This window comes from Sesamum indicum, linkage group LG2 (assembly GCF_026168435.1).
Source record: "Sesamum indicum cultivar Baizhima isolate 11 linkage group LG2, ASM2616843v1, whole genome shotgun sequence".
NCBI lineage: Eukaryota > Viridiplantae > Streptophyta > Magnoliopsida > Lamiales > Pedaliaceae > Sesamum > Sesamum indicum.
The window spans coordinates 4,212,153-4,234,386 of NC_142658.1; the positions used below are offsets into that span (position 1 = coordinate 4,212,153).

Genomic DNA, 22,234 nt, shown 5'->3' on the forward strand with positions numbered 1-22,234 from the left:
TGCTAATTTCTGTGCACAACATTGAGTTTATTCTAGTTACTCACTTATTGCTAGGCCTGTCAACGAGTCGAGCTCGACTCAGGAACTTCGAGCTCGAACTCGAGCTCGATTTACCCTGTTTTGAATTATGAGTTTGAGCACATTTATACAATAATTTATTTTTAATCAACTAATCATTTAAAAAGACAAACAAGCCTACTAAATTCATAAAACCAAATAGAAACCACAATATATAAAGATTAAATTTGTCAATAAACCATTTAAATAAAAATAAATTGGTTACATTTATCAAAATTCAAAAAACTTTCTAAACCAATGTTTGTTCAAAAGTGACAAAGTCCACGTAACGAAGTCGTTCTTGTTGCTATCCTCTCAAACCTACATAAAATAAATGATAATAAATTATATTAGAACCGTATAACACAATTCAACCAATATGTATATATCTCTTTGCAAGTGAATGAGAATAGCACAAGATTATCAATATGGTTTGCTAGAAAATTAGCAAACCCAACAAAAAAGATAAAAAAGTTACAACGTAATTTGATATCAATACCAATTGAAGTATCAACTCCAACCTTAGATGACCGATCTCAAATCTCAAATCTCAAACTTCAAACCTCAAATCCACCACATTAAGTCATCTCAAAGATGTCACAACATGATGCAATTTAAAAGCAACAATCGAGACAATTATCGGCAATTGAGTTACATGAAGTTACCTTTGACACATCACAATTGAGAGGCAAATTTACATATATTGTTTTTTTGTCGCTCTACAAATTAATGAATAAAATTCAATACACTTAAAATAAGTTAGAAACAATAGTGATATGTTCAAAACTTTTAAAATACAAAAGAACTTACCAAAGATTTTTTCTTCACTCCAAAGCGTTTTCTCAGCCAATCTCCTCCACACATCAATACTTGAACCGTATCTGAAGTCAATGATGCACGATATTTGTCTATTACTCTACTTCCCGCACTAAATGTAGCCTCAGAAGCAACAGTGGTGATCGAGATAGCTAAAATATCTCTTGCCAATATCGATAAAATCTTATACTTCAATGCATGAACTCTCCACCATTCCAGAACATCAAAGTCTTTCCCATCCTTTTTGTCCTTCTCAAATATATAATAGTTTTCCTCAAGATATAAATCAAGTTCAGACTTTTGAGGCTGAATAGATTCCACTGATTTTAGATATTCAGCATACTCAGACCAGCCACTTTGAGTTTCAACATTTGCAAGATCTCGATTCGATAGTTTGTTTCTTTGCCCTTCTCCAATTGACTCGTCTTCAATGTTAGAAATAGTCACATACTCAGAATAGAGCTCATATAATGTCTTCCGAACAATAGTAATTTGCTTCTCAACATTCTCTGAAGAATATAGTCTTGGAAAGCATAATTCAAGCGCTCTCAACTTACACCTTGGATCCAAAGCAGCTGCTATAGACATCAGCAAATTAGTATCTCCCCAATATTTGTCAAACTTGTTTTTCATTCTTGCAACCATGTTCTGAATGAATATATCATTCTCTAATGACTTCTTATCTAACAAAACTTTTACTCTGCTCACCTCATTAAGGAACAAATTTGAAGTAGGATAATCACTTCCGGAAACAATGTGCGTAACTGTCCAAAATAGCTCTAATATCGAGCATACTTTCTCTGCTTTTGTCCAATCCTCTGCACTTGGACAAATATAATAATGTGGTTCCCGATCAGCAAACCTTGGGAAGACATCTTTGAATTTGATTGCAGCAGCCAACATTTCATATGTTGAGTTCCACCTTGTCCGACAATCATCAACTAACTTCTTGTCTGGTAAATTCAATTGCTTCACTATCTCAAAATATATTTTAAGTCTTGCATCGGATCGTCGGACATACTCTACACTATCACGTATAACATCAACAATATCTTTAATCTCAGAAAGTCCATCTTGAGCAATGAGATTAAGTATATGGGCGCAACATCTTACGTGGAATAGTTTTCCCTCACAAAGTAGTCTTCTTTTGTTTTTTACATAAATCTTCAGATTTTCAATAGCTGAATTATTGGCAGACGCATTATCTACAGATATGGTGTGGATCTTACCATCGATACCCCAATCCTCCAAGCAGCGCCAAATGGTATTCGCAATTTCAAGACCTCGACATCCCTAACCACATAGTAAATGCCCATTTGATCTTTAGAAGAGTGCAAATTATAAATAAGATAAGAAGAAAGCATAAACCCTTGAATAGATAATCAGTGAATATCCCAGTATAAAGATAGGTCATACAAACATATTTATCTTCCATTCCCGTATTACAAAAGGCCAATAATCCACAAAAGTGAGAAGTAAGTGTTGAATAACTCAAACTGAAACTTCAAGTAAAACTCAAACTTATCGAAGAACAACTCCAAGTAAAACTCAAACTGAACAGGAAACCGCACTCGTCGGTGTCCTCGTTGCCGACTTGCCTTTGTTGTTGCCGTGAATTTGGGGGCTAGGGTTCTAAGGGATGGGTTTGGGGAAGAAATAAGGGAGGGAAAAGAACGGAGATACCGAGATGGCAAGAGAAAGAGATAAAGAAAGAAAAAGGAAGAACAAACGAGAATAAGAGAGAGAAAGAGGGTTTTTATTATTATTAATATTATTATTATTATTATTGATATTATTATTATTATTATTTTAAATCATGAGATCGAATCATAAAATTTTATATAGATATAGTTAATTATGTTCACAATCTGCAAAATTTATATATTTATAAATGTTAGTATAATATTGATGTAACTATCATCTTACATCGTTGAATAACACGGGTTAATCGGACCATCAAAATCCAGATCAAACCGTTAGATATGATTAAATTTACAGAAAAATATGTTTGGTAAAGTTTTAGACTTATTGGATATACGGATGTCGAGATATCGTACTCGAAACATAAAAGTAATCATTCAAGACGGTGTATCGTTGAATCAAACCATGTGATTTTAAATCATACCGTCTGATATGATCTAACTGACACAGTCTTGTATATATTTAAATTTTGTATGAATCGGGAGCCCGAATTTTAAGATTTCATAATTATTGATTAAACTTTTTAATCTCATTAATCATTATATATATAATAAAATAATAATTAGAATTATTCAACCATCATCATCATCATTATTATTATTATTATTATTATTATTATTATTATTATTATTATTATTATTATTATTATTTTAAATAATGAAATCGAATCATCAAATTTTTACATATATATAGTTGAAATTAATATATGTTAACAATTTGTCAAATTTATATATTTATAAATGTTCGTATAACATTGATTAACTATCATCTTATATTGTTGAAAAATATGGGTTAATCGGGCCATTAAAATTCAGATCTGACCGTTAGATATGATAAAACTTACAAAAAAATATATTTGGTAAAATTTTAGATTTATTGGATATACGGATGTTGAGATATCGTACTCGAAACATAAGAGTAATCATTCAAGACGGTGTATCGTTGAATCAGGCCATGTGATTTTAAATCATACCGTCGGATATGATCTAATGGACACAGTCTTGTATATATTTAAATTTCGTATGAATCAGGTGCCCGAATTTTAAGATATCGTACTTATTGATTAAACTTTTTAATCTCATTATATATATAATAAAATAATAATTAGAATTGTTCAACCACCATCATCATCATCATCATCATCATCATTATTATTGTTGTTGTTGTTATTATTATTATTATTATTATAATTTTTAGATTAATTTATAGGAATTACTAAATTTTGACATAAATTTATAAATAATAAAAAATTATAAGTGAATTACTTGTCAATTTAAGAAAAATATAACGTAAAATAAATATATATTAAAATATAACATAAAGTTTATATATGTCATATTAAATAATAATTTTAATTATAAAAAATTATAATTTACTAAGTTGTTGATCAAATTTATTTTTATATAAAGCTTAAATGTATAAATAAAAGTACCATAATTTATTACTATCCAAAATAAAATGTATGATATTGATTAATAATTATAATATATGGTCAATTTTAATTATAAAACTGATCAAATATGAAATATAAAATTAAATATATAAAAAATTCAAAAATAAAAAAATATAAAAAAAATAAAAAATATTCACCAGCTCGCGAGAGAACACCCAAATATGAGCTCGAGTCGAGCCGACTCGACTCATCTACCACCCCTACTTATTGCAAATTAAACAAGTCTTCAATTCTCAGCTTTTCGGTGTCCTCTCACCTCTAGACCATCCCCACTGGAAAGCCCATCGTCCAACGATCATTTTCCACCAATTAATTTCAATTTTCTTCAAGTTTTGAGCATTTAGACATCCTTTGTTTGTCGTTAACTCCTCCCACTCGCGACTCCTTCTTGTCACCATCTTCCTCCATGGGCTCAGCTCCCCACCACATTCACGCCACGTCAGCAACCATATAAGACTCCACGTATTTAAGTTGAGATCAGTTGCCAAATGAATCCTTAAATCCCTATTTGTCCAGCTAATTTTTGGATAATTTTGGTCGAAAAGATCAAAATTTAACACTAAATTAAAATTTATAGGATTAAAATTGTCAATCCAATATTTACAGCACTTTTTTGCCACCTCTACACATATAAGACTAATTTTATAATTTGTCAATTACAATAATTATAAGATATTATGGGGCAATTATCAAATAAAAATATGGCCGGTAACATTCATTGGAGCAATGTTAGAAGGTAGTTCTTTTTCATATGTAAGTTAAGACGATTATTTTAGTAAAATATGCGGAAATATATCATTCCACTTATAGTTTCGTTAGGTTATTTACATGTTGTACTCAATGCTTGTTATGGGGTAAAATGGATTTTAACACATAATTTTGTTTTCTTGTGAATGTATGATGTTTTTGTGCATTGGCGGTACTATATGGGAAATTTTAGTTCCAACTCAATTTGATTAAATCTGAATTAATTATATAGCAAGTATAATATATTTGTCATGTGTTGGCATACAGTTCAAAAAAAGTGACCATCACATAACAAGTGTATTCGACCAAATTTGATACAGATAAGAATTTTCCGTATTACACTTACACTCAATGCTCCAAACACCAGATACAATGTCAACTTCACCATCTCTCCTCGAATCACTTTATTAAGGTATATTATAGTTACTTTATTTGAGATTTGATATAATTATGAATAACATTTCGTTGTTTAAGGTGAGTATTTGTAATTTTTTAAATAACAAAAATGAATTTATAATTATGTCAAATTTCAACGGGGTAGTCGTACTTTGCCCTTCTATTAATTAGTGAACCACGACAATCAACTTAAGTAATGTTTATCGCTATATACTGAAGTTTTGTGGAATAATTTTAAATGAACTGGTCTTGTAAAAAGTGTTAGGACACAAAACTTGGTTCCATCAAGAAGTTTTTTAAGCAAATTAGATTCGATCGAACCAAATTAATGACATAGCAAGTATCATATATTTACTGTGCAATTGATCACTTTCCATGAACTATATGTTAATAACACGATAAATGTATTGTACTAATCATATAATTCGTTCATATCCAATCAAACGCGATCTGAGTTAAAATCTCCTGTACATGATATGGGAAATTTTGCTCACCTAACATTCCAGGAATGTTTATATTCTTGAACACTATGCAGCAGCATTGCCAATGCTTAGAGGACTTGGATTCAAAGAAGCAAAAATTTTGAATTCTTGATTGCCTTCTAATATGACCATCTCCTGTTCATCCAAGGTCACCCACGCTTCTATTCCATCACCACATCTGCTGTCCATCAGAACACTAAGATTCATGAAAAATGGTCCACTTGAATCAATGCTGCTGACCCATACAGGCTTTCCCCACCCAAAATCAACATCATAGAACCCCAACTTGCACCAGCTGGTGAACCCAAAGTAGTCCACATCTTTACTGCTAAACTCTACAATCTCCTTGAGATACTTCTGCATCATATTTGATCCTTCATCGCCTTGTAGTTTCTTCACATAGTCGGCATCAATTTTCGATATGGATCGCCTTATTTCGTCCACTAACTCAGGAAATTCAAGATTTTCCGTCCCTCCTGTGAATTTCGCACTTGTCATCCAAATCAGGTTGCCAAGGGACTGTTCTGAGAAGTTTGGAGCTGCCCTTTTGCGCAGGTTCACTATATGAGTCAGCAGAGAAGGTCTTTTGCAGCCGAATCTCTCTTCAGATGCAGCCATTGCACATTTCCATATGAAGCCGGAGACGGCCTCCACACGTGTAGGCTTACCCGTTCGACTTGTGCCCGTTGCCATATCTTTGAGGGAGGCGATTGCTGAGCCATCAAACATAAATCTCCTGGTTACAAACTGGCCTTTTTTGAACAACGAACCCCACATCGCCATCGATGCGTCTTTAAGCCACACGCCAGCGGCAGGGAAGAGTGCCGATGCAGAGAAGTCAGGGGAAACGAGCTTCTCAACGGATGAACTAGCAGCAGTACCCCAACTTTTCAGGAAAGTGCTCAAGGCAGTTCCGTCAAGAATCCTGTGGGATATGCACAGCCCAACCGCAATTCCACCACATGCAAATTCACTTGCTTGGACGTTAGTCACACAAGCTCCAGCGCTTTTGAGTCCACACGGGAGCAACTGCGCGATCATCTTAAGATCAGGGCTTTCAAGAAATTCAGTCAGGGTGCATTTAACCTTCGCGGTGGTGAAACAAGCCCCGTGATCATCACAATCAATAGAAACATCGTCTCTGATCGTGCCCGCGAGTGGGAAAAATCCGGTTAGAGTTTCTGAGAGTGATTTCTTGAGCACAGCAAACCTTTCAAGAACTTCAAAATGGCTGGCAGCACCTTCGTTCGGGTAGTAAACGACAACCGGACCATAGGCTGCAGGAATCAGCTGATCCAAAACACATAGCTTGAAGTTTCTAAGGTGATTTGGAGTTGGAAAAGATGGCTTAATCCTCTCAACTGAAATGATTTCCACATCCATGATCATTTGGGGATGGAAACAATGAAAAACAGTAAGGTTTATCAGTTGGAGACGGCTGAATCTTTTACTGAAATAACAACTTTCAAAGGAGATAAGTCAAAGGAAAAGATGCTACAGATGCTTGTCTTATTTGTGAGAATCAGTTCGGAGGAGTATTGTATTCAATTTTCTATTTCAAATAATAAAACAAATAGTGTAACCATTGTAGCATAATCATATATATAAATAGAATAAAAAATAAAGAGTGAATAGCAATTTATTCCTCTAATATTGAAAATGAACATATTACTCAAAACATAACAATTTACACCTCTATACTTTTTAAAATGAAGTAATTTACCTCTTCATTTTAAAAATTATAGAGGGTAAATTGTTATATTTTAAAAAATACAGGAAGATAAATTACTATTTATTTTTTTATAAAGAATAATTTGCTTATTTACGATATTACAAAAAAGTTGTTTGTATTTTTTCTAAAAGTCAAAATAAAATTTAGAATGAAAAATCCAATCGTGACGTATGCCTGTTTTCGGGGCTAGTTTATTCAAAAATTACGGCTCTCTGAACGTAGCCGTGTTTTGAATTGAATCACCACTTTCAACATTGTCTAGTTGAAAATAAATGCAGCTCTTTATTACATTTCAACACTCATGATTTTCGAACAATTAATATATATATATATATATATAGCTTTGATGCATTTATATTCCAAGACTAAATACATGTTTTATTACACCATAAAAATGGTTTACACAAGACTCGCGGATAGACGTTGGATAGACTCAAATAATTAAATTAATTATAAATTATATTTCTTATCCTTTTGTAAATTGCACAAAAATTCGGTTTAAGTTTCTATCTTCAAAAATACAAAAAGTCAATCCATACTCATTTATAAGTAATAATAAATATTAAAAGTTATTAATTACAATGCTTCTTTTAAAATTTAGTGTAATTACTGCCCATTACTTTTTTTTTTAATTTATTCAAATTATTTAATGAGTTCATAACAAAAGTAAAGGAGAGACTTTTATATTTTGTCTTTCTTTTAAAAGAAAAAAATAACAGTGTAGTTTTATAGTTCTAATAATGATAAATTGCATAGATAAATAAAGATATACATGCATAATACCGTCAATTAGAGAGTTTAGGTATATGTGACCAGGATATCCTCCATAATCTAAATAGTGCTATAGTACTAAGATTAACTAATAAATCGGTATTAACAATCTTATGTCTAATCTCCTCGACAACTATATGAGCTAAAGAGTTAGTCGATCATTGAAGCTACTGGAATCTTTGACCAATGATGAACCACATATTGTCCTCTCCATTTCTTTGACGCCCAAAGAATGTCCACATCCCAATTATGACAAGGCCAAGATAACCGCATCTGCATATTCATAGAGTCGATATATTGGGTTGAAAATCAACAAATGAAAAATAGATGGTTATGTGTTTCAGGTTGTCCATCAGTATAAAGAATACAAATCCTATCGAAGTAGCTAACTCATGATTTATCAAGAGTAGATAATCTTCCCAAATGGCCAGCCAAAGAATAAACATGTTATTTGGGATCTTAATGAACCTAAGAGTAGTTGATACCAGCCTACTTTAGGACCCGGTGGAAAGAATATCCGGTAAGCCGCTTTATTAGTAAAATTACCCCCGTTTTATTGTTACTCTAACTATAGGAGGACAGAATTGCAATTGGGCAAAGTTAAAATTCAAGGCCCAACTGATCTTGGCATTGGACTTCATCCCAAAATTGTGCACTCAATCTAGTTGGGCCTAACCACAAGGAAGCCCATTTACTAATCCGGCCCGAGCCCAAACACAAAAAGGTCGAAAAGCGCGCGAAATTTCCGGAAAGCAGAGAGTTAAATGACCGTTGGGCACCGACCTACGCTCCGCGAAACCGACTCAAACCCCGATTTGAATAATACAATTTATTCTGTGACGTCCGATCAAATTAATCTCATCCGTCAACGCCGCCAGACAGCGTCTATATATTTATCATCGTCCTCTCTTGGCACATACCCATGGTTCACTAATATTTGTCATCGGTGCTTATGTTGTTTAGGACTGATAGGGTGTCGCGTCTGCTGTTCGAATTTATTTGTGGTTAATGTTTCTTAGGTATTCGCGTAATTGAAGGATTTGTCTGAATTGTTAGTTGATTGTATGATGCTATTTGCTTTGATCTTGAGGAATCTTGGTATCAAGTTTCCTCTGTTTCGGGTGAATTTGATTCGCGAGAGAGCGGTAATTTAGGTTTTCATGGTTTGCTTGGATCATGTTTCTTCTATCGCTTCAGTTCTGGGGTTCGTTCGCTTGTATGTAAAGGCGGAGGATTTATGTGAAGTATGGGTATCACATGATATGTCGGTTTTGTGTTCCCGCTCATATCCTTTTCGTTTTGTCATGGTAATTCATGGAAGTAGAGCAAGAATTTGCGGAATTTGAGGAATAATTCCAAGAATTTGCAGAATTAGGAAAGAATTCCAAAAATTCGCATAATCGGAGAAAGAATTTCAAGAATTTGCAGAATTAGGGGAAGAAGAACAAGAATTCACAAAGGTGAGCAAGAATTTCAAGATCGCAAATTAGAGGAATAACTTCAAGAATTCGCAGAACTAGGGAAAGAATGACAAGAATTGACAGAACTAGAGAAAGAATTTCAAGAATTTGCGGAATTAGAAGAATTACAAAATTCACAGAATTAGAGAAGGAATTTGAAGACTTAGGTAAAGAATTACAAGAATTTACAGAACCAGAGAAAGAATTTAAAGAATTTGTGGAATCGAGAGGAACAACTTAAATAATTTGCAGAATTAGGGAAAGAATTGCAAGAATTTCAAGAATTTCAAGAGTAAGAGGATTATTTCAAGAATTTGCAGGACTAGGGAAATAATGACAAGAATTCGCAGAATTAGAGAAAGAGTACAAGAATTCACAGAACTAGAGAAAGAATTTCAAGAACTTGTGGAATTGAGAGGATAATTTCAAGAATTTGCAGAACTAGAGAAAGAATTTCAGGAATTCAAAGAACTAGCAAAAGAACGACTATGGAAAGGATTTCCTTGCCTATCTTGTGGAATGTTCATGGGGAGTGGTTCTGGTTTGACGGGTTGGTTTCCTATCTGTTTTGCTGCAAATCATAAGCAGAAATATGAGATTTATTCAATGACGGAAAATCTTGACAGTTGATGCTGATGTCTCTTTGGTAAATGCGGATGGAATGTTAATCAGTAGTCTGCTTAGGTGTTGAATATATTGATATCGTTGGTCGGTAAGGTGCTCCCCTAGATTTCTTTCTAGGCGAGTACTATCTCCATTTATTTGACCTGCTGGTTATCGTTTTTGGTTGTGTTGTTACTATTATTCTAAATTTCGGTTCAAACTTTTCAACTTGTGGTTAGAAATCACGGGATCTCTCTGGGGCAAATGATAAGGGTAGTCAGTTTCTAATCCAATAGATTTTTTGGTGATTGCTATTTTATTCTTGTCTGCGGCGTTGGTTAGAAGGATGCTACTAGGCATTGGAGTCAATTGTCTACTCAGTGATAAATGGTATAAGTTAATATTGAGCGCTTTATTTGCATTTCAGCCTGTTTTAAAGGTGTGAACGAGAGGAAAGACAATTTTCAGTATCCCTTTTTTTAGTATAGTTTTGGTTATTAGTTCTATTGCTTATTTCTCTTTGGCATTCATGCAAGTACTCCTCAATCCGTATTGTGTAGTGGATGATTAATTTGGTTTCTAGATTTTTTGGAGGAAATTTGGGGGAAGTTCCTTTGATTCTTTGTTCTGATCAGTGTCGTTATAAGTTGTGTTGTTGAGGTGATAAGAGGCTTAAGTTGATATGGAGCTGTTCTTTTGCACTTTGGAGCTCCTTTTTTGGTGTGCGTATGTCTCTGAGCAATTTGGAGAAGATGTGAATAAGGATAAAGTATGTTGTGGACAGGCTTCAGGTGACGGTCTCCATGTTTTTCATTCTTTTCGATGTGATTTTGGTTGTTGGTTCTGTTGCCTCTTGCTTCTTTACATTTTATATGAGCTCTTATGTTTGAATGATAATTAGGCTTCTAGATTCTGCAGTGGGTGCTTGAAGAAAAGTTGCAATTTTTTATTCTTTATCTTGTATTCTGAATGGGATTATATGTTGATTAGTGGTTTTTAGTTGTTCAACCAGGTATCTGGATTTTTGGCGCTGTTTTTGGGTGTTAGGTATGGAGGAAGATGGCAAGAAAGGATAAAACAAGGTGTGTCATTGACGATTGTGGGGACGGTTTCAGTCTGGATTTTCTAAGTATAGTTTTTAGTTCTATTGCTTCTCGTTCATGTAAGCCGTTTTGGTATATTATGTAGATTTGAATGTTCTGCAGGGGAATTTAGGTTTGAGGTGATAGTCATTGATACGTTCTCTTCTCATCTGATTGGGATTATTAATTTTTATGTCTCTTGCTGATGTAATAAGAGTGGTCAGAGTTAATAACAAGCTGTTTATTTGCATTTTGCGACTCTTTCTGGTTGTATGGCATGCCAGTGACGAATTTATGAGAAATAGGCCGTGAAAAAGGGAAAACAAGATATGAAATTTTCTTTGGTGTTGGATGTATCTTTTAGGAGCTTGGAGATGTAGGAGTTCGGAAAGGGAAAAACAAGGTGTGCTGTGGACAAGAGGAAGTCAGTTGTCAGTCTCTGTGTTTTTCATTATTCCCAATGTGATTTTGGTTTTTAGTTCTATTGGTTCTTGCTCTTTGCATATATCACTTTAGCTCTTATATTTGGATGATAATTAGGTTTCTTTATTCTGCAAAGGAACTTGGAAATAATTTGCAAATCTGATTCTTTATCTTGTATTTTGCTTGGAATTGTTTGTTGGTGAGTGGTATGTAAGTGGTTTAACCTATCGTCTGCATTTTGGGGCTGTTATTTGGGTGTAAGGTATGGAGAAAGAGGAGAGGAAAGGACAAAACAAGGTGTGTCATGGTGGAGACAGGTTTGAGTTAGCTTTTTTCAAAGTTTGGTTCTTAGTTCTGTTGCTTCTCATTCATGTGAGCCCTTCTGTTTTGTTATGTACACCTGAATGATTAATTTGGTTTCTAGATTCTGCAGGGGAATTTAGGTGTAATGTGGTAGTCCTTGATTCATTCTCTTCTCTTCTAATAATAATTGGTCTTGACTTAGGAACAAGCTATTTAATTGCATTTTGGGGCTTTTTTCCTGGTTGCAAGGCATCCTGTTATCAATTTCAGAGATAGTCCATGAGAAAGGGAAAACCAAGATATGCAATTTGGAGCTCCCCATTTTTTCTCTACTGTTGGGCATTTATCTGTGCAATTTGGTGAAGTAGGATGTGAAAAATGGTAACAAGACATGCTATGGACACGAGGGAATTCGTGTGTCGGTCTCCGTGTTTCTCATTCTTTTGTTGTGATTTTGGTTTTTAGTTTATTGCTTCTTGCTATTTGCATTTCACATAAGCTTTATATTTGGTTTCTAGATTCTGCTGAAAGAACTTGGTAATACGTTGCAATTTTGATTCCTTATCTTGTATCCAGATTGGAAATATGTGTTGGTTAGGGGCATTTAAGTGAGATTACCTGATCATGATATTGTGGGGCTTTTATTTGGGTGTTAGGTTTGGAGAAAGATGTCAGGTTAAGGACAAAACAAAGTGTGTCATGGACAATGTGGGAGACATGTTTGAATCTGCGTTCTTCTAACTTTGGTTCTTAGTTCTATTGCTTCTTGTTGAGATAAAAGCGTCCTTATCTGTAATGTGCATCTGAATGGTAAATTTGGTCTCTAGATTAGGCATATACCAATGACTGGTTTGGTAATTAGGTCTGTTGATTCTTGTTTGTAGTTTCGATGAGCTCTTTTAGTTATATGGTTTATATGTGAACAATGAACTTCTTTTCTAGATTCTGCAGGGGCATTTTGGGATATGGTTGGAAAAGGTTTGGTTCTCCTTCTTGTATTCTGCTTTGGATTATTGATTGCTTAGGTTGCATTCAGTATATTGTTTACGAGTGAAACCACTCTGTTGATCCTTGTTCTTTACTTCAATGAGCTGTTTTAGGTGTATGGTTTATATTTGAATAATGAACTTGTTTTCTAGATTTTGAAGGGGAATTTTGGGATATGTTCGGAAAGGTTTGGTTTTCCTTCTTGTATTGTGCTTCAGATTATTTATTGCTTGGGTAGCATTCAGTAATGATGTGTGAAACCGCATGGCCTAGTGAGAGTTGGTCCACTAGTGGAATTTGTTACAGAGTCGGTAGCTTAGTTCTTGGTTTGCCAGATGTTGCTTTGGCTGCACAGATGGTGTGATTGAGATTGTAACATATTAGTTCTTTTCTGCTCTTTCTTGTTAGGACTGTTTCTCCTGTTGCTTAAAGTCGTGCTCTTCTTTTCTCAGAAGTATGCCTCTTGGTGTTAACTGGTTGTGACCTCCTCCAGGATTAGCCCCGTTTTGATGTTTCCTCTTTTAATCCAGAAGTAAACTATCTTTTTCTTTTTTAGGTAACTGTAAGCATGGATGTGATATATCTTGTTCTATTCATTAACAGGAAAATTTGAGATATTTTGGTCAAGGAAGGTGGAAGGTTCAGTAGTTTGCTGGGTGTTGGATGATGTTTTATATGGTGTTAGGGTGCTTTTCTCAGTTTCTGCTACTGCTTCTTGTTGTCAATACTTATTGTTGTTGTTTGTGTTGTCACTATTGAGGTTTGAATTTTTCAAATTCTTGTACCAGAGTCTTTGGGGCCTCTCTGATGCACTTGATAATTCATACTGGTGATATCATCCAAGTGTTGTGATACTTTTTTCCTCACTTCACCTTTGGTTAGGAGATAGCTCTGTACTAGGCTTTGCATGCTGTACATTATGTGCTAATGTCATAAGTGGTTTGTTGGACTTCTAAAATTTGCTATTTGTTGTGCATCCGGTAGCAGGATCTTTAGTGTACATGGTTGATTCATTTGGAGTTTGTCGTAACTATTTGCTTCCTGAATGCAGGCATCGGTTAGTTGAATGTAGTTTATAGTAGGCTTTGGCAAGCAAGCAATTGTTTATTAAGGTGAGAGTTCTTTGAGTTATTAATCTGCAACCTGGGCCTCTTTTTTCTTTTCCTGGTTAGGGTTGGGTATGTCGGCTCACTGATCTCGTAATAGGACTTGTCAAAGCCGAAGACAAGCGAAGGGCAAGGTTGTCAGGCGCTTCCTTCTTTTCTATTATTCTGGTTATTTGTTCTACCTGCGTTCTCCTCCTTGGCGCATAGAAGTGCTTCTAGATATATGCTTTGTAATTGAATGATCGATCTTCTTCAGAATCAACCAGGAATTTATTGAAATGTCGACGAAGTCCTAGATTCTTATATTTTTTAATTTGGATCATAGCTTGCTGTGTTGTATAGTAGTTTAGTTCTGTTCTTTTTACTTGCTTGCATTTGCCAGTCGCTTGTAGTCTAGTTTTCTGAGTGCAACTTTGGTGGCATTAATTGATGCTGACTTTAGACTGAAGTAGCATTGTTTCTCTTCCCTCTTTTTTTGGAACTGTAAGCATAGATGTGGTTTGTCTTCTCCCATTGATGTGGAGGTGTTGAGAATTTGTAGTTTTCATTGGTCAAGATAGATTCATGGTGATGTAGTTTGCTTAATATGTTTGGTTGGCAGGGTGCTTTCCTCAGAATGCAGTATCAGACAAAGTGTTTAAATTGCCTTTTCTCTGATATGCACGCTAAGGGCAATCACCCGAGTTTCGTGATTGTCTCCATACTTGCCCTCAGTTGCGACTTTGGTCAGCAGCATGCTCTTTGTAAGGGTCAGATTATCGAGGTGATGTATGAAGGTTTTTTTATTCACATCTCCTGCTCAAAGCAATAGGACTAAATAGGGGAGGGTAGGATATGCAATGGACAACACTGGAAGTGTGTGTCCTTTTTGTTTTTCCTCTTTATAGTTTGGATGCAATTGTTATTACTTGGACATTCACATAAAGTTTCGTAAACTCTTGTCATTCTGGACTCTATAGTTGATGTGGATATATGTCGACAAAGTATCTGGTTCATATCTTGTACTCTGATGGTGATATTGTATTCTTTGGTTTACAATTGTTGTTGCCTGGTGGCACTGAGCTGTCTGCCGAGACGAGATTTGGTTTTGTAGCGTTTATATGGTTTTTGCTTGGTTTCAGTGGCTGCAAACAGTAGTGTTTGGCTTGGATCAGAGTTTGATCTGGGTCTTCGTCGTGCTAGTTACATAAGGGCGAGCTGGGGTGCATTTGGACATGTGAGTCTCTGGAATAACAATGAGGATGTATGGAATTGTTTGCAATTGAGATAGTTTAATCACAGCATGGTTGTTATTTTTGCCTCACCTGTATAAAATAAGATGTTCATCAAGCGATATTTGGATAGTTTTTTTTAATTTTATTTTGTCATGTACATAATATGTTTTATGTTGTATTTCTATCTAAATTTAGATCATTGTATAATTAACAATTTTGTTGAAAAAATTCATCAATTCTTTTTTAACAAACTAGTTGGTAATTATAATTTAACTTTTGTTTTAATTTCAAATAAGAGCTAGAAATTTCCTTTTGTTTTGCAAATGAAGAGATAACTTTCTGTTTTCTATTATCGAAGCTCTTTTTGGTAAATTTAGTTGCCAAAATAATTTAAATTCCTTTCTATATCTGAAGTGCTCGTGTTTTTATTCTTGTTAATGACTTTAATTTTAAAATTTAGATTATTTGTCATTATTATCTCTATAATCTAAATTTTTTATTTTACTTATTATGTTTTTGGGGATGCGATATTGTTTTCTACTTATTCCAGTAATGTGCGTGTAACTTTATATGATTTTTTACTTGAAAGAATTCATTGTATTAAAAAAATGTGCATATATTTCCAATTGTTAGGTTTACTATACCAACAATTGATAGCACTTCTCCTATTGTTTGATTTGTGAAACAGACACGTTAAAATCGCTTGGTTCCGAAAAGGTTGTGTTTTTTATTTTACTTCTTTCCGCTTTGGTTGCATGATGAATTCCTCTGTCGGTTCATTCTTATACACTCTCTCGTTTGCTGTTTGCTCTTCTCGTTGTACCTGAAAAATGAGGCATTCACTCCCATGCATCAGACTCCGCTGCCACTCACCTCCAACTCCTCCTCCGCCTTTACCCTCCTCTACTTTCATATATCTGAGGGCCCGTTAAGGAGACTGGTGGTTCCTGCGCCTGTAAAGCCTGTCCCACTATCCACGCCACCGTCATAGGGGGCTGCTGTGACGGACAAGAATGTGATTACGTTGGAGTTGCAGAGGCCTTCGGCTAAAGAGCTTCAAGAATATATCAGACAGAGGAAGCTTGAGGAAGCTGATCGAGGGCCCTTCTTTGGTTTCATTGCCAAGAATGAAGTCTGCTGTGGCAGGTACTAAGGAGCTATTGTGATGCCACCTTGTTTCCTGTGGTTTGTTTTGCTTGGGGAAGCTGTTACTTTCTTTATTCCTAGTGCTTTTATTTTCTTGAGTTGGACTGAAACGAATAACATGATTGTAGTGAGTTCTATATCAATTTACAGTTGTAATGCCCAGTTTACTACATAGGAATTAGATACTGGGCTTAAGTGGTTCTTGCATGTAATAGTTTGCCTTCTTGTTTGGATGATAATTGGTTCTGCTGTGGGGACGTTAACTGAGTACGCAAGAGGCTTAGATTTTTGTGGATCAAGTTAGAATCCTCCTCTCCAATTTTAGAATTGTAGATCTTGGATGATCCATTTCTTGATGTTCCAGGTCTTCAAGATATGCGACTTGAGTTTATCAACCGTCGAATGGGTTTTTTAGTTTCTTGTGGTTGAACCATTTCTACATCATGTGTTTAGCTCAACTCTACTGGACGTCCGATGCTGTGGACACGTCTTCTTCATATACCATATACCGTGGGCAAATTGAGTTGTATATTTTGGGAGACGTCTTGTAGCTGATTTTCATTGAAGTAGAAATGCAAGGTACAAATGTGCAGCAGCCAGCAGTTGTATCGATATACCAATGACAACGTTCTGGTATGATGAAAATTGATAATTGGTATCTTTTTGTGCTGCAGAACTTCAGTTCATCCTTAAGAAGCCAACTCCCTGATGGAACTACTTTTGTCTGCAGAATTTTACTTAACTTCAATACGGGTTCCCTAAATACATGAACTGACTGGTGTCTAGAAATTACTTATCCAGAAATTTAAGGCGAGTGGACTCTACATTAGTTGGCAATAATCAAAATATCTTTAAGCTTGGAGCCGGCCACAGTTCCCGAGCTTTTTGGTTGAGCTGGTCGTTCGCTGCTCTCTGCATGGACGAAGCCTGCTTCCAAAAGAACAGAAGTCTGAATCCGCATTTTCGCTCTGCTTAGATGGGGTTTGAAACTATAACTAGCATTGTTAATGGAGATGGAGTTCGGACACATCCTGTGTGGGGAACTGGGGGGCCACCTATTTGGTGAACTAACACGCAACCCAGACGCCAATCCGGACTGGGATTCAGTTGTTTAACAAAGATGATGATGTTCATCCAAGTCAATAAAAATACAAAAATACAGTCCAATTCTTGTGATTAGGAGACAAAATACACAAAAAAAAAAAAAAAAGAAAAGAAAAGGGAAGGACATGGTCCCATGATAATGTTCAGACGGATCAATTCAGCCATGGGAGTTTACTGCGTCTTACGTTATGTAATAGTTATGAACTTCACAAATCCTCCCCGACTTAAATGAAATGGTGAAAAACTCGTCATAAAATTAATATACGTGCAACAGATTGTCTGAAAGCTGAATCTGTGGTGCACGTGCCGATTATGCTGGATTTATACCCTTTGGCACAATGCCATAATTTTTTATTTATTTATTTTTTTGGCTGGTCTGCACATATACTTTCTCATGATTTTTTTTTTGAACTTATTATTTACGGATAATAATTTTTCTTTCTTTGGTGTAGTCATACTTAAATTTTTTGTAGTTTGAAAAATAAGTGTTGATATTAATAAAAGAACCAAAAAAAATAAAATTATATTTAATTTGATCGACTTATTACTAATTTATTTTATAGTCAAACCTTTACAAATTAATGCATATGAGGAGGTATATCTTCGTCGTCATTAGGGTGGTATAGTGGGAAAAAATTTGTTTGACCTACAATGAGTAGTAATAAGTCAATCGAGAGTAGATATTAATTTTCATTTAAGTTTTTCGTTAATATCAATAAATTCAGTTAATTTTGACTAATAGAGGAATTTATTTATGAAATAGAAACAAACTTGAGATATGCTAAAATTACAAGAAGTTTAATACCATTCCTGAGTATAATTATTTATGTTATTTAAACTTTATGATTATCACGGGGTAGAATGCGGTAACCCCTATACATGCCCTCTGTACTTTTTCAGGTTAATAGAATCCGAATCCCACGTGGTAATTCAGGATCCAAGTTCTCCAAAAGTAGAAGTTTTAGTTTGATACAGGTTTTTCCTTTTCTAATCCTGAATCACCTCACTAGTGCTTCTCAAATTATTCGATCAGACTGAATAAGAATTGAATTATTCTTGTATATTTAGAATGACAGTGAAATTAGGTGATCAAATGTGTACATAACGTCTTTACCAGACAGGAGAAGCAAAATGAGAAAAGATGTGTTGGTCTTTTTGTAGGCAGGGGAAAATCCAGTGGCAGCAGTCCTTATGATTCATATGCAGCGGAAGAAGCTAAGTCTAAGTAAGAACTCTTCAAATCTGCTTCTTAGCATATTGATGTAAATATTCCAAATTGTGGATGCCGGCCTGCCGGCCTGCCTGTGATCTCATGTTATTCTTCCCGTCATGTCTTTCCTTTTCCTGCCTAATAAAACACTTGTGCTTTTCTCTTTCTACCATATGTCTTATTTCAGTGGTTCCCTTGTTCTTGTTCACTGCTCTTGTTATTGAATATTAACATGTTTCCTGTCTTTCAACAACTCAAGCAGACTGATCAAAAAACAGTGATACCTTTGTTTAGCTAATAATACTGACAGTTTCTGCATATGGGGTGTGCTCAGAGTAGTAGAACTTCCTTGATGTCTCCGCCTCAGGGGCTGGAGAAGATGAAGCTGGAGAATGGATACGTTAAAGGAGGGTATGTTGGGGCGAGGAGGTCGACAGGTTTGAGGCATTCCAGGCAGGAAACTGGTCCGGATGTGAAGCCCGAATTAAGAAATGGGAACGGAAATCATATTACACAAGGAAGGGCGAGTCATGGGGCCGAAAGGAATGCGGTTGCCGTGGAGGGAAAGAGAAAGAGTGTTAGCAAGAATGGGGGTGAGAATAAAGGTAAGGTTTCTGAAAGGACAGAGTTGAGAAACAAGGCTGAAGAAGATGAGCTGGTTGATGGATGGCCAAAATGGCTAACTGATAATATTCCAAGAGATGTTTTGAGGAATATAGTTCCAAAAAGTGCTGATTCTTATGTCAAGATAGACAAGGTTAATCTTCTATCTTTTCCCTTTTGATGTGTGTGCAAGCCTGGTTTGATTTCTTTATTTGATTGCTTATTTTGTTTGAATTTATTGATGAGATTATACATTAAGTGAGACAGCAATGTTGAGTAAGAGCTGGCGCATGATTCTAAAAACTGTGTCCCCCCAATCCTGATAGCTGGTTATTGAAAAGTTGTAGTCTGTTCAATTTTAATTTCAAGATAATGTTTGAGAACTACTCAAGTAGTAAAAATCCTGTTGGTAAAATCAGGTGATGCATTAGGGAAAAGAAATGGATGTGGATTTGAATTTAATTGAAAGCGCCGGATGTTGCAGATAGGCCAGGGGACCTACAGCAATGTCTATAAAGCGAGAGATAAGGACACTGGAAAGATTGTCGCCTTAAAGAAAGTTAGATTCGATACTTCAGAACCTGAGAGTGTGAAATTCATGGCCAGGGAGATCATGATTTTACTGAAACTGGACCATCCCAATATTGTAAAGCTTGAAGGATTAGCCACCTCGAGGATGCAGTATAGTCTGTATTTGGTTTTCGATTATATGCATTCTGATCTAGCCAGAATCCTGTCTCGACCAGATGAGAGGCTCACAGAACCACAGGTCGAAAGCTATTCAAACTTATAATTTAACTTCCATTATCTAATGGGATTACGATCTTTTATGATAGCTGAGTTTATGCAATGATCTTTGCAGATTAAATGTTATATGCAACAACTGCTTTCAGGGCTCAAGCATTGCCACGATAGGGGTATTTTGCACCGGGATATTAAGGGATCCAATCTGCTAATTGACAAAACTGGGATGCTGAAAATTGCAGATTTTGGGCTTGCAAATTTCTTCAATACTGAAAATAAGCGTCCTTTAACTAGCCGGGTTGTGACACTTTGGTACAGAGCGCCGGAACTGCTGCTTGGTTCCACAGATTACGGAATAGGTATTGATCTTTGGAGTGCCGGCTGCCTCATGGCTGAAATGTTTGCTGGGAGGCCTATTATGCCTGGCAGGACAGAGGTAATGCAGTAGTTTCTGTTCTTTTCAACAGTTAAATGCAACTGTAAGTTACAATGTCTGAATAATTAATGAAGAAGACAAAAGTTTCCTTTGCATTTAGACAAATCAAATTGGCACAGAAAAGCAGTAAATTTGTTGTTATGGATGACGTGATGTATTCAGGTTGAGCAGCTCCATAGGATTTTCAAACTCTGTGGCACACCTTCGGATGACTTTTACCGAAGACTGAAACTATCGACAGCTCTTAAACCTCCCCAAACATACAAGTCGAGTCTTCGAGAAGCTTTCAGATACTTTCCTTCATCTTCTTTGGGTCTTTTGAACATTTTACTGGCCCTCGATCCTGCCCATCGTGGATCTGCAAGTTCGGCTCTGCAAAACGAGGTTAGCTATCAAGACATATTAACTAATTCCGTTTTTAGACATTGCTTAAGCATGTTTGTCCATGGTTGCATCTAACTTGGGAAGTAGCTGCACTTGAAGGGCCGTCATAGGTCCCAATCAAATCAAAACAAAATACCATTCCTATTGTTGAAATGTTCTAAACGACACACATGATTTCTGTTGCAGTTCTTTCAGACGAGCCCTTTAGCTTGTGACATCTCCGGTTTACCAGTAATTCACATTGAGGATGACGATGAAGCTCTGATAATCGACAAGCGAAAGTAAGTGACTCACACCTCATCACTTAACTACAGAGCGGAACAGGACTGGACGTTAGCAATACACTAACAACTGATTGTTACATTATTGTTAAAATCACTGAGACAGCTACTACATCACATCTTCACTATTTCGGTCAAACTATTGTGTTAACTTGATTGTCACACATAATGATTTTAATCATGAAATTCAACACATTACTCAAGAAGTATGACTCTACCCCATTATGTACAGGCACCGTACTTCCAAAGGAAGACGCCGTTCTCAATCACAGAAAGAAAGAAGGAAGAAGAATCTAGCTGCTGAGAAACCGAAAGAAACTGCTGAAGGGTCTAAAGAGGTGAGTCGTCGCTTCTACTTGACAGAGTTAGCCATATTGTCCTCTACAAAAGAGAATTTAAGGCCATCAACAAAGTGCCACTGTTATGTTGACAACTCTTGTCTATTAAAAATGAGGAACTAATATCATTTTGCTCAGGACCAGCAGAAGAGTGCAGAAACATCGATCTTTAGCAGCGTACCAGGAAGCAGCGCAACCAGCACCTCCTCCGCAAGTGCGAAGCCACTGCAGAAAGAAGAGAGCCCTCCTTGTCTATCTCCTTCCCCTGTCGGACCAGTTCAGGGAATGTCTCCAAGAACAGAAGCTCATCCTAATGCTAATAAGAATATCAAGAACCGGCCACCTCTACCCAATACTAAAAGGCATATAGTCAACTACAACATGCATCATGAGGGCACGGCCAGATTAGATATGGTCCAAAGGTCTGCATCCTCCAGAGAATTCCGAAGCTTGGAAAAAGAAAACCTTCTTGAGCTGCATGCTCTCAATGATTAGGCATGGAATTGCCGGAATGTGGTGTTTGTTCATGGATTTCAGTCGATTTGATTTCTTTCTTTGTGAAATTAACTTATACAATGATTGATTCTTTACAATCACTAGGGTTCAACACCATCAAAAATGCTAACTCTTGTTCCAATTCTTTGATCATGATCAA

The 22,234-nt window shown here is 35.8% G+C and overlaps 3 protein-coding genes and 1 long non-coding RNA gene across 7 annotated transcripts; 2 read left to right on the plus strand and 2 right to left on the minus strand.

Annotated features, from left to right (window-relative positions):
- Positions 1-246: 246 nt before the first annotated feature.
- On the minus strand, positions 247-1,924 carry LOC105155424 (zinc finger BED domain-containing protein RICESLEEPER 1-like). Its single transcript, XM_011071299.2, has 2 exons — positions 868-1,924; positions 247-378 (listed from the first exon to the last, which is right to left on the minus strand). The coding sequence occupies exons 1-2, from the start codon at positions 1,774-1,776 to the stop codon at positions 373-375; spliced, it is 915 nt and encodes a 304-aa protein (XP_011069601.2). The 5' UTR covers positions 1,777-1,924; the 3' UTR covers positions 247-372.
- A 3,633-nt stretch (positions 1,925-5,557) lies between these two features.
- Positions 5,558-7,242, minus strand: LOC105179234 (limonoid 7-O-acetyltransferse). Its single transcript, XM_011102840.3, has one exon. It carries the CDS (start codon positions 7,039-7,041, stop codon positions 5,698-5,700), a length of 1,344 nt encoding a protein of 447 aa, XP_011101142.1. The 5' UTR covers positions 7,042-7,242; the 3' UTR covers positions 5,558-5,697.
- Positions 7,243-8,958: 1,716 nt separating this feature from the next.
- LOC105179245 (uncharacterized) lies at positions 8,959-17,896 on the plus strand. Of its 3 annotated transcripts, none has more exons than XR_016063984.1 (3): positions 8,959-16,479; positions 16,844-17,112; positions 17,210-17,896. It is a non-coding gene; the product is annotated as an uncharacterized LOC105179245 (long non-coding RNA). The 3 variants fall into 3 exon arrangements; XR_016063983.1 differs by having other exon boundaries at positions 16,844-17,058; positions 17,154-17,896; XR_016063985.1 differs by having other exon boundaries at positions 16,933-17,058; positions 17,154-17,896.
- Positions 17,897-18,129: 233 nt separating this feature from the next.
- LOC105179266 (putative serine/threonine-protein kinase At1g54610) lies at positions 18,130-22,201 on the plus strand. Of its 2 annotated transcripts, XM_088877441.1 has the most exons (8): positions 18,130-18,808; positions 19,128-19,550; positions 19,881-20,165; positions 20,259-20,576; positions 20,739-20,960; positions 21,147-21,241; positions 21,474-21,579; positions 21,718-22,201. In XM_088877441.1, exons 2-8 carry the CDS (start codon positions 19,146-19,148, stop codon positions 22,072-22,074), a joined length of 1,788 nt encoding a protein of 595 aa, XP_088733567.1. In that variant the 5' UTR covers positions 18,130-18,808; positions 19,128-19,145; the 3' UTR covers positions 22,075-22,201. The 2 variants fall into 2 exon arrangements, with proteins under 2 accessions (XP_088733567.1, XP_020547417.2); XM_020691758.2 differs by lacking the exon at positions 18,130-18,808 and having other exon boundaries at positions 18,831-19,550.
- The last annotated feature ends 33 nt before the right edge of the window (positions 22,202-22,234 follow it).